Here is a 12,893-nt window from a genome sequence, read left to right on the forward strand (position 1 = left end):
AGTGGCTTAAAATAAGGGAGCTAGCAGTGAGAATGGAGAGAAGTTCGCGGATTTAATAGTAAGAGTGTAATCAGTTGGATTGGAAGGTTATTAGATATAGCAGTGAGGGAAAGGAAGGGATTAATAATTATCCCTGGGTTTCTGGCTAAGTAAATGTTGCTGCCACTTCCAAAGAGAAGGGATCCAGGAGGAAGAGTGCAGGTCTGGTGAGAAGAGGTGAGAGAGAGTCACACTGCAGTTCATGGACAAACTGATATTAGGTCACACATCTATTGACTTTTGGTTGAAGTTCCTTCCTCCATACCAATGATTCTCAAATTTTGGTCTGCTTCAGAAAGACCTGAAGAACACACTAAAAATATAGATAACCAAAGAACATTTATGTAGGTTCTGATTTAGTATGTATGAAATGAAGCTCAAGCACCTGTATTTCTAACAAGGTATTTCTCCAGTCATTCTACAGCACATCAGATATTGAAAACAACTGTGTCTCACTATGCTGCCTATTTTGACTCATTTATCTTGAATCATTTCCTAATTTTGTACTTCATATAAAAATAAATCCAAACTTCCTCCACATACTCCCAAAGGCTTCCTACTTCATAGGTTAGTCCATGCTTAGTTCAGGAAGGGGGTTCAGACGGGAAAGAGGCTATAGTAATTGAAAAAGGAAAAGCAGTCCAGATTGTGAGTCACTGATCAGGTGGAGATTAATCCTAGGGTAAATATATTGCTTCTCATGCTTTCTAACTCTAAAGGGGAGAAGAGAAGAGGACATAAAAATGAAAATTTAAAGATGTCAATTACAGGAGAAGGGGAGGAAGAGGAGGTGGAGAAAGAAATGCCAGAGAGAAAACTGGGAGGAAAGCAAAAATCACCAGGAAAATATATGGAAAGCAGATTGTCTTTTCATTATGTGCTTTAACATTCCACAATGTTTTATTATTATTATTATTATTATTATTAATTTATTTTTAGTTACTCTAATGCTTTTTTGTTTGAATTTGATACAGGACATGCTAGGAGATTTGTTTATTCCCATAGAGACACCAGAAGCTCAAAATAGAGGCTTTCTCAAGGGACTCTTTGGCGGAAGTGGACAGACATTTGACAGAGAAGAGCTCTGTGAGTAAACTCCTGATTATGAAGCTGTATCACAAAATAGAAGACCTGTTTCTGTGTGTGTGTGTGTGTGTGTAACTTAATATAATATGTGATCTCAAATTCTAGACTAGGGTTTTTTGCTTCTGTATCTTGAAAATTATTTTTTACCAAATATGAATAAAATCAGTTACTTAATATTAGGAAATAGTTTAATAAAAATACTGCATGCAATTCATACAAATAATTAGTAAGCTAATAAATATGTCATTTGCAAATAGATCATACCCACAAGGCAGGTGAAGATATTCAGTTACTGAATTCTGGAAAAAATGTTTATGGATCTGCTACCTTGAAACCACTGTTGGGAAACAGATTCTTTATCCAGAGAACACAAGGCTTATCAATGCTACAGAATAAATTACTTTAAATTCTTCCAGTGAAACTCTGACAAACAATAATTGAAAAGGAGTAGAAAGATACTAGGGAACATTTTCAGAAAGAAAAATGTGTTTTCCAGAATATCTCACCACTATTTAGTCTTGCAGATCAAAACTCCTTTTCTCTTGAACTTTTAACCAAGCAGAAGATCTAGATGCCTCCATATGATGGAATATTTTTCAGCCATAAAAACAAATGAAGTTTGATACATGCTACAACATGAATGATACTTGAAAACACCATGTTAAGTTAAAGAAGGAAGACAAAAAAAAGACCACATATTATATGATTCCACTTACATGAAATGTCCAGAATAGGCAAACCCATACAGACAGAAAGCATATAGTGGTTGCCAGGCACTGGGACAAGGACGGATCAGGGAGTGACTGCTAATGGGCACAGAGTTGAAACTTTTTGGAGTAATGAAAATGTACTAAAATTAGATAGTAGTGGTAGCTGCATGACTCTGTCAGTACACTGAAAACCACTGAACTGTGGTATATAACGTATGTGAATTGTGTCTCAGTAAGTCTCTTATTTAAAAAACAATAGATCTTAATTCCATGCCTAATGTTACATCCTTGAGAATGTTCACCAAATTTCTACCAAGATAGCTGTCTTTCAATAAAAAACTTCCTTAAAATTCATTCAAATTAAACTGAACTTTGTAAATGGTAGAGAAACTATTATCCTTTTATAAAGGAACAGAACTTCAACATATGTATGCTCGTGTCCATCAGGCATAGACCCTGTTCTCTAGCATTTTACTTCCCCCCAACACACAATTTAAAACAGTAACAACTGAGGCCTACAGAGGATGACAGCAAGATGAGCAGAGATGGTAGGAATGAAGACTTGGGCAGAAGTTGAAACAAATGAACTGGCCTAAGATTGAAACTATCCTAATATGGGTTAAATATGAAATCGCCTATATCGTGAGCAACTGATTCAGCAATGTCAAGAAAGGCAGTGATGCCCTATTGCATGGAACCCGCATACACACATACACATACACACGAAGACAGGCAGTAACAACACAGTTACCTCGCAGTCTCAATGTCTTTCGTAGGTGGGTAAATGCTAACATCTCCAAATACACGTCTGTGATAGAACCAAGTATACCTCTCTCTATATGAGAATTATGATGATAGAATTTAATGTAAGTACTTTGGTGATAAGCTTGACTATAATTATTTGAATTACTGACAATGTGTTTTTAATTACTATGGCTTGAATTCCCAGTTGGGGAAGCTTCAGCAGGAAAAGCATCGCGCAGCCTTGCACAACACATTCCTGGCCCAGGTGGTATAGAAGGGATGAAGGGTGCGGCCGGAGGGGTGATGGGAGAGCTGACTCGAGCCCGGATCGCACTTGATGAGAGAGGACAGAGGCTAGGAGAGCTGGAGGAGAAAACTGCAGGCATGATGACCAGTGCAGAAGCATTTTCCAAACATGCACATGAGGTAAACTGCTTAATATAGGCATCTTTACACAGCAATAGCTTTAAACATTCAGGTCCCCCGCAAGAAAACCCAAACAGAGATGGCACTGTAAGTAATCCTGTGTGAGAGCCAAGGTAGCTTGAATCTCATTATAAGTATTGTAATTCCCCCAGTATTTGGAAGAAATATGTTTTTAATTTTTTTTTAACGTTTATTCATTTTTTGAGACAGAGAGAGACAGAGCATGAACGGGGGAGGGTCAGAGAGAGGGAGACACAGAATCTGAAACAGGCTCCAGGCTCTGAGCTGTCAGCACGGAGCCCGACGCGGGGCTCGAACTCACGGACCGCGAGATCATGACCCGAGCCGAAGTCGGCCTGCTTAACCGACTGAGCCACCCAGGCGCCCCAGAAATATGTTTTTAAATACTATAGTAATACTGCTTTGCCTTAGGAAATAATTTAAAAGAAAATTATTCATTGGCTCTGATACATCGTATCTGTATTGTGCACCTGCTACTAGAAAGGTGCTTAGGTACATTACATGATTCCTTCTCAAGCAAAAAAAGGTGAGGGGCACAAGAAGCAGGAATCCACACACTACTTTTTGCTTCAATCATTAAAAATCAGCTGAGTCTTTACAGCTTATTTTTAAAAAAATCTTTCTCATATGCACCTTATTTCAGAAAATGAAGTTATATAAATTTTGCAATTTAGTTAGATATGCATGATTAGCTCAGTATGAACTTGCTTTGATTAGTACTTTTAAAGACTTCTAAAAGCATTTTATTGTGACTATTTTTCTTTGCAGTTAATGCTGAAATATAAGGATAAGAAATGGTACCAATTCTAAACTTCTAAAGAAGCTGTTGACTGCTTTGAGAAACCATTATTCAGGGAAACCAAATTTATTCCCAGCATCACTATTCAACTTGCTAGAAGCCAGTTTCTTCTACAAAATGTTCCATTACAGTCCATCTGAAGTTATCACAAGGGAAATTTATTAGAGACACCGTATAACCCAAAGGCTGGAAACCTGGTTAAAATCCCAAGACATGGCTGAATTTGCCTTTTCCCAGCGTGGAATGGAGCTATCATCTTGGCATGTCATTTGCTAAGGATTTACATTTAGGAACTACGGGGAGTCCTGCTGATTTGAAAAAATCCTGTACAAACAAAAGCATTAATGCACTTAATGAAAAAAAATCTTTGCATGATAAATTAACATCTTAAGAGGAAAAGAAAAAAAAAAAAACAAGCATGTTGTGACAGAAGAAAAAAAGATTTATGGTAAACTATTTTTATAAATTGGGCCACACCTGACAATTTAAAAAATCTGCATTAGAAGATATCAGTGTATTTCAAGTACATTTGCCATACCCAACTGAAAAAGAAAAGAAAACCAGAATTTTCTTCTCATCTATAATTTTCATTATACTATGACATTATTGAATTCTTATGGCAAGAGTCTGATTAATGTTTCTCTCTCCATAATATTTTACATCATCATGGTTATCAGTCATAATTATTACCAGTATATTAAATTATTCCTAACACAATTATTTCCATTTCTATCATCTCCAGAACAAGTTGCTATTTTCAGTCATAAACCAGGTAGGGCTCGGTCACCTCAAAGCATTTTTTCAGTCTGGCTTGTGCTCTGTAGGGGAGTTGATGATAAGTTTGGGGAAACTAGATTATAGGAACAATGCAGTTAGCTTTGAGAACTGATTTCACACACTCTGGTTTCAGTTTCTAAAGTGATATATTTTTAAGGCTCCATTTGTATCTTTGTCTGCCAATTACACAGTATATTACTGTTCAAGCCCAGTAGGGTCTTCAATCCAAAGGTGCTCTTGCAGCCTGACACTCACAGACCAAACTGGTCATTTTCTTCAGTATGATTCAGTAAAACCTCAGTTAATGTTTTGGGAAAGGGATTCTGATTTATTTCATTTCTGACTAACAAGGGCTTTCATTAGTAAATACTTTTTGGTTCAATACTTACTATTGAAAATCTTTATAAAATTTTTGCTATCTTGGCCTTAGTCACCATCATGGACAACAGAAATACAGAGAGAGTTTAATTATACAAAAATCAATAATTTTGTCACTCACTAGGCTATAAGCCACAAACTGTCAGTAGACACCAAACACCTATTCCTTATTTAAAACTCTTTTAAAGGTGGAATAAAGAATATCCTTAATATGATAAACATTCTCTGTCATAACTCTAACAGTGAACTACTAGAGGCTAAATGAATACATTTGCCATCATTATTTAACATGATTCTGGAAGTTAAAAGTCATAGAAAATGAATGTATGCAGATTCCAGTACCCATCCTGTAATATGTTGTTCCTTTGAAAAGAATATTTTTAAAAAATTAATGGGTCTGTCTTACTGAATTTTGATTATTCCAGGTATTACTGGATTTGCATTTGTGTTTAAGAATTCACATTTTCCTGAAGTGAAGTTATTTTAGTAGCCCAAAATAGTATTTATTTGTGGGGTTTTTTTAGATTTTTTTATTATTAGTGGTTTTTTTTTTTGAAGTGGTACTTTCTTTAAATGCTCTCAGTAATTTTGAGAAGAGCAAAGATGATAGAGTCAGAAAATGTATACCAAGAAACCATTTCTCAGAGTCCTTGAATTCTCCTAATTTCTCAAAAAAGCTTCTCCATGAATCTCATCATTCCTGAGAACAGCCTTAGAGTAACAGAACTTGACTTGGAAATACAAACATGATACATAAGATTATACAGTAAAAATATTAAACCTGAGATCAGAGTTTAGAAAACATTGGCAGCCATATTGCAGTACACTATTTGTACCATCAGTTTTAAGAACTCACTTTTCTGATTTTCTGAACAGATACTTTATCATTTCTGTAACTTAAAAAAAAAACTAAAAGAGCAAAATATTATTTTAGGAACAATGAAATTCAGTCCAAAGTGGCATCAGATTCAATGACTGTCTCTGAAGGCCTCAGTAAGTTTGTATTTAACTTGTTCTACATCTGGGTTTCTCAACAATGTCACTATTAATGGAAAATTCTTTGTTGTGGGACTGCCCTTTACATTGTAGGATGGTTAGCAACAACCCTGGCCTCTATCCACTAGATGCCAGTAGCAACCCCAGAATAAAATAATGTCTCCAGCCATTGCCAAAATTGCTCCCAGTTGAGAGCCACTGTTCTACATTATTTAAAGACAGATTAAATGTGACTATGTAATGTATGTCTTGTATAAAATTAAATATCATAACTTAAGAAGATAAATTATTACACCCCAAATTACATGTGTGGTTCATATGCAATAAAATACTATTTTGAGAAAGCTTATATGAATCAGTGAAAAATAACAATTACAGAATATTTTAAGCATACAGAGAAAACACGAAAAAGAACAATATAGCATTTTACAGAAGTGCTTAAAACTCTGGCTCTAATGAATAAAGCGTTTATAATTAGCACATCAATTGGAAGTAAACAGGTGCTTCTAAATGCTTGAAATGAATAAATTCTTTTAAGTCGTTTAAATATGTCTTTCAATATAATTTTTATAAACCCTTTCTTAATGTAAGGGTAACTTCATCTCCCAAACTCCTGATTAGTGGAATACAAATCAATGAGGTTTTACTGCATCAGAATTATTTTTATAATTCAAAGAGACAGCAATAACAAGAATCTAATGTGGATGTGATTTTTCTCTTTGAATATTTCCGTTCTGTTACACTGACATGTGTGCGTGCGCGCGCACGTATACACACACACACACACACACACACCATCACAACCACCACCGCAACCTTATCATCATCATCTTTGGAAAATGAGTACTGTTGATCCATGTAATTCTTTACACCTCTATTCTCTACTATTTAAATGTCTTGCCTCTATCTTGGAACACAAAAAAATACTCCTAGTAACTTGGACAATGATAGAAAAAATGACTGAGCCTTAGTAGTCATCAAAATTACATTATATCTGCTATGGGGGCATCAGAAGATAAAGTTTGAAAACCACAGCTTCTTAAGTTGACCTCATCTCCTTATGAATCCTTCAGAAGATAAGCCCTTCTTACTGTCCCACAAGAAAATGGGTCTTTGTGTTCTATTCACCAATAAGAAGCTATAAGTGTTTGTTTTCCTGGTTTTAATAATGTGAGCAATAACCCCTACCATGAAATCATCCATTGACCTTGTTGTATGGAGGGGAGGATGATTGATTTGTCATTTAATCCCCTACAAAAGCAGGACTACTGACTTTCCTTCTTATACTTGAGACTCAGACTCAGTGCCCCAATCACCATTGGGGTCATTATCTAACTTTGGAAGAATAGTGACAGAACTGAGGGAGATGTTTTCTTATACTTTAGTCACAAAGACAATTTGTCAAACCTTTTATATAGCCTTGGAGTGATTCTCAAGTTAATAAATCAGAATCCAGTTTTCTATTCCTCAAAGATCTTAAAGGATTATAAGAGGAAAAGGTTTACTGTTGGAGTCCCTTTTTATGTGACCCATGTGTCAAATATTAAATGTACCATCTATCTGTTATTTGTATTAAGGGATTACCAGGACTTTGAGAAAGAAAAAATAGATTATGCCCAAGGCTGGTTGAAGAAGATGAAGATGAGCTCTTTGAAATAGTTATAAAACGTTTGGCAGAAGGGAAAAATGAAGCAGGTCTAGAAAAGTAAGCTAAAAATACTCTCCTTGGTTTAGGATCATTGGGACAACCCACCAACATATCTGTGTGATTAAGTCTGGCCCAATGGAAAGACATTAGAACTTGACCACTTTCAGAGATGACAATGCCGAAAGGAGTCAGACACTTCTATCAGGGCTTGCTGTGATTCAGGAGAAAAGTGGTAGCCTTCACAGCTTCCTCACCTATATCCTCTATTACACCAACCCCATTACTGACTACATACTACTTCACATACACACTGATCCAAGTGCCAGAAACACTCTGGTAAGTCATGTATTCTGGATGGCTCATTCCAGGGAGTATAGTGGTTGTGTAGCAAGTTTAGTGTACATATTTGCATACAAAATAGCCCTAAAAGGACAAAATACAGAATACTTGGGAAAGTGAGAGGAAGTGCCAGTTTGGTACAAGAGGGTTGGGGTGGGGAGGGACATGGGAGCCAGAGTTAAGTGGAAGAAATTTTGATGAGAAACCAGAGGCACAGATGGCTGCTTTTATTTATGTATTTACATAGGGAACTGAGTCTCAACCTTGGCTGTACAACAGAATCACCTAAGGAGCTTTTAAAATTCCCAGTTATATCAAAATCTCTCAGAGTGGGAACCAAACGTGTAATTTTGAAAGCCCTCAACATGGTTCCAATGTTAGCCAACGTTGACAAACACAGCTTTATGGCCGATTAAGGAAGAAACATTTGTCTACCTTGGCTGGTATCCAAGCCCCACTTCTGATGGGCCAGGGAAGACAACATGTAAGAGATATAGTGTTGTCTGGATTGATAATTATTGTGTTGAAACCCAAAACAAATGTTCTGCGCAAATTTCTGACCAGGGAAGGCCCCATTAATTTTAAATAAGTCTGTCTTTGTGATTTTCTCCCATGTGACTTGGCCATTAATTATTCCAATTCAAACATCTAGGTTTTGATTGTCTTATACATGTGACATCACAAGACACCAGAAGAAAAATAAGAAATTCAACAGTATGTAAAGCTAAGTGGAAACTAATTCTTAGTAATAGGATAGTGGAAATTAAAACAATCATTTACTAAATCAGGTCCAAATTTATTCATTCTTCATTTGGAGGAGACATAGGTACTAGGTACCTTTTCTGCATAGTTGGACAAGATCTTAGCAAGAAGGAAGAGCAGTTCCTTTTTGATTGCTGGCTTAGCTCCCAGGGCCACTTGGATTTATTTTCTTGGTTATTGGATTCATGTTTAAAGGGAGAAGAGTGTCTGTAACTCACTATCTGTGCCCTGAAAGACTACTTTCACCTTTAAAAAGGGAGAGTCTGCCTATCCAAGGCAATAATACTTAATGAGAAAACTTGAGAGTTCTCTCCTCTCATACTGCTCCCTCTGGTATTGGCCTATGCTTCTTAACTGCAAAGCCAGAAAATAAACTAGGTGGTGGTTATGGACAAGTGTACACAGAATCAAAATCTCTAATAACCTATAATTTTTAGTACTTAATTATGTGATGTTTTATTCTAGGAAATAAGAAACAGATGACATCATTGATGTATCTTTCTTTCATCTTCAGAACTTTTGCATCTTTTCAGAAAATGACAAATTACTATTTTTCTGTTGCACTCAGCAATTGTGACTATACTTAAAATTCTTGTAGTCTGTAGAAATATCAATAAAATTGTATATGTTTGTACATAGATGCTCTTATGTTATGATGTCATGCACTACTAAACATTTTTGCCAAGATTAAATATGGACAGAGGTAAGACCTTCATTTGCAACACTTTGAGCCATGGTTTTGCAAAGTACAATTGTTTTAAAAAGGCAGAGAGGAGGAGCATGTACAACACATTTGTTTGAAGTAAAAAAACAAAAAGAAAAAAGACTAAACATAAGTTCTCCAAACTCATAGATTTTGCTAGAGTCTATAAATCCCAAAGGGTAGAATAGCCACCCCAAATTTCCCCAAATTTCAAACTGGGGAGTTGTGTAACTTTTTTATGGAAGACTCTACAGTCAATTTTTGAGGATGTTGATTAGACCTTTGGTGAATTACAAGTTAAACTAAGTTTGGTGAGGATGCAGAATAAAAAACCGAGGCTGAATAAGATGTATTTACAAACTGAACATTCATACCCTACTTCTTGACTTCATTAAAACTCAGGCTTTAATCCCATTCAGGCAAAACCCATAAACATTATGGGTTTATATCACTACATTCATTAACTTCACAACCTCCAAAAGTCCCCTAGAAAGACAGTGCTCTCTTCCCCTTCTGGCTTTCATCTGCACAATTAATTCCTCTTCAGGCACTTTTTTATATTTATCTATACTGTGGCCTTAGCTGACTAATCTTATTCTTCCAAATACTGTCTAATTATCTCAAGAAAATTTTCCTATTACCACAACTTCCCTCCTAGTTTTGGCTCCATATAAAGATGGAAAAAAAAAGTCAACCAACCAACCATAGGCTAAGAAGTGTTTTTCAATAAATAGTGAAAATGTAAAAACAGACCCTTTAACATCCAAATGTTGTCTTTCCTTCAGAATTTTTTTAAATGTTTATTTATTTTGAGAGAGAGAGAGCATGCACAAGTGGGTGAGGGGCAGAGAGGGAGAGAGAGAGAATCCCAAACAGGCTCTGCACCATCAGCACAGAGCCCGACACTGGGCTTGATTTTAAGAATCGTGAGATAATGACTTGAACCGAAATCAAGAGTTGGTCATTCAGTCAAATGAGCCACCCAGGCACTCCCCCACCTTCAGAATTTTCTCAAAAGTATCCTTATCTTCTTTGAAATACAATCAGTCAAGGTTTACATATATGCATTCAATATTTAAAATACTGATTTGACTTCCTTCCTCCTTTCCTTTTTTTCCATTCATTCAGTCCAAAAGTCAACCAACCTAAGTTGTTGATGACAGCCCCATGCAAGGAGTGCACAGTAGCAGGTGAGTGTGACAATCCAGAGGAAGACAGAATCAGAGTGAGGTGGCTGACATGACAGTAATGATGGCCTGTGAGAGGTAGGCACAGGACAGAAGGCAGTCCAGCAGGTGGAGATAAAGGAGGGAGCAATTAAACAAATATATTGAGGCTTCAAGAGTCAGGTTTCTCAATGATGGAGAAGTACAAATAAAAGGGAATATGAGGGGTGCTTGGGTGGCTCAGTTGGTCAAGCACCCGACTTCAGCTCACGTCATGATCTCATGGTTTGTGAATTCTAACCCTGTGTTGGCCTCTGTGCTAACAGCTCAGAGCCTGAAGCCTACTTCAGATTCTGTGTCTCCTTCTCTCTCTGCCCCTTCCCGACTTGCATTTTGTCTCTTTCAAAAATAAATAAATATTAAAAAGGGGGGGGATGTGAAAATAAATCATGTAGTATTGGATTAGAATTGGAACTATCAGTGAGAATTTTATGTACAAACATACATACATACCTGTGATGTAAAGGTGTGTGTTGTGTGTGTGTGTGTGTGTGTGTGTGTGTGTGTGTGTGTATCCTAATTCTGAACACTGAGAGAACTAGGAACATCACCCCAGGAACATTGAACACATGTAGTACTTGGAATTTGATTTCTAAACACTATTCTCTGCTAAAAGGAATTGGGGCTTTGTCAAGAAATAGCTGATTTCAAGGCTGAAACATCTTTTTATTCCAGAAAATCAAGTATTCAAAGAATGATGGGGATGTGTCAAAAGGACACAGAAGTCAGCTTCAAAGGGGCCACACAGGTCAAACCTGGGATAATTTGAGTATCAAAACTAATAATACTATTTGAATAAAATAGCTACCCATGTGTCCACACTGATGTTAATTAATTAGAAGGGAAAGCTCTTCCTTACAATATAATGTCGACCAATAAATGTGATAGAATTTTAAAATCACTGTCAATCACTTTAAATTAGGGGCAACAAACCAGTGGATGCTATAACTAGTGGGTTAAAATGTAATGAAGGAACAAGATATTTACATAGTCTCAAAAGTATTTTCACAAAAACTACTTATTAATCATAAATAAAAAATTAAATTTTAAACTATAGAAACCTGGATGGATATTCTAGATTCAAGGAGACCAGAGAGTCATGGTAACTGGGTATAACATGTAATCTTGGATTGGACCCTTTTGCTATGAAAAACATAATTGCAGCAATTCACAAAACTCACTTGAGTGGGATTCTTGGTACTATTCTTGAAACTTTTATTTAGGTTTGAAATTACTTCAAAATAAAACTATAAAAATAAAACTATTTCAATTATGTCAAATTATTTGTGTTTCAATGACATTGTCTTCTACCTTTCATAGCAAATGGGTAGCTGCTTTATGGGTTAGAATAGTTTTCTGAACCGGTTTGGGAAGCCAACCACTATTTAAAAAAAAATTTTAATGTGTTTTGGGGAGCCTGGGTGGCTCAGTTGGTTGAGTGCCTGACTTCAGCTCAAGTCATGATCTCACGGTTTGTGAGTTTGAGTCCTGTATCTGGCTCACTGCTGTCAGCACAGAGCCCACTTTGGATCCTTTCTCCCTCTCTCTTTGCCCCTCCCCACTCGTGCTCTCTCTTTCAAAATAAACATTAAAAAAATAAAAATGTGTTTTAGTTACACAAATGATACATGAATGTATATTTATAATCACACCAAATAATAAATAGACAAAAGAAAGTGAAAGTTTCCCTTGGTTACCGCCTACCTTTTTCTATAACAGTTATCATTAGTTTGTTGTTTCCTTCCAAATGTTTTTCTATGCTGCAACTTGCTTGCTCATGTACCTGTGTCTTAGATACCTTTCCATGTCAGTATTTATAGATATCACTCATTCTTTTTAACTTATATTATTCCATGGTGTCAATAAAGCATAATTTGTTACCATTCCTCTAATAGTAAACATTTAGATATTTTCCAATCCCTTGACACCATAAACAAGACCACAATAAACATTGTTGCACTTGCATTTTGCTATCTGCAAGCAGTTCTCTAGGGAAGATACTGTGGAATTACCTCAAAGGGCATGCTTATTCAAACCTCTTAAATAAATGTTTCCAATTAAACTATTCTTCACCAGTATGTAAGAATTACTGCTTGCCTACGTTTTCATCTATTCTCAATATTAATCTTATTTTTTCACAATCTAGAAGGTGAAATGGTATCTTACTCTTTTTATTAGAATTTCTCCGATTAGTGAAATTAAATATTTTTTATGTGTTTAATTAGACACACTTATTCTG

The 12,893-nt window shown here is 36.0% G+C and overlaps 2 protein-coding genes across 8 annotated transcripts in view; one reads left to right on the forward strand and one right to left on the reverse strand.

Moving 5' to 3' along the window:
- The window catches only part of STXBP5L (syntaxin binding protein 5L), a 379,743-nt gene extending 375,495 nt beyond the window's left edge, over positions 1 to 4,248 (forward strand). For 5 of the 6 annotated variants that reach the window (XM_042999139.1, XM_042999138.1, XM_042999140.1 and 2 more), the window contains 3 exons: positions 1,014 to 1,125; positions 2,785 to 3,005; positions 3,795 to 4,248. In XM_042999139.1, coding sequence (XP_042855073.1) covers positions 1,014 to 1,125; positions 2,785 to 3,005; positions 3,795 to 3,836 — 375 coding nt within the window. In that variant the 3' untranslated portion in view covers positions 3,837 to 4,248. Of the gene's footprint in view, positions 1 to 1,013; positions 1,126 to 2,784; positions 3,078 to 3,794 lie in introns of those variants that run through there. The other variant, XM_042999137.1, reaches the window with a different exon arrangement.
- Positions 1 to 12,893, reverse strand: part of POLQ (DNA polymerase theta) — a 157,749-nt gene that overhangs the window by 9,627 nt on the left and 135,229 nt on the right. The window lies entirely within an intron of this gene.

The sequence above is a fragment of the Panthera tigris genome, chromosome C2, assembly GCF_018350195.1.
Source record: "Panthera tigris isolate Pti1 chromosome C2, P.tigris_Pti1_mat1.1, whole genome shotgun sequence".
NCBI lineage: Eukaryota > Metazoa > Chordata > Mammalia > Carnivora > Felidae > Panthera > Panthera tigris.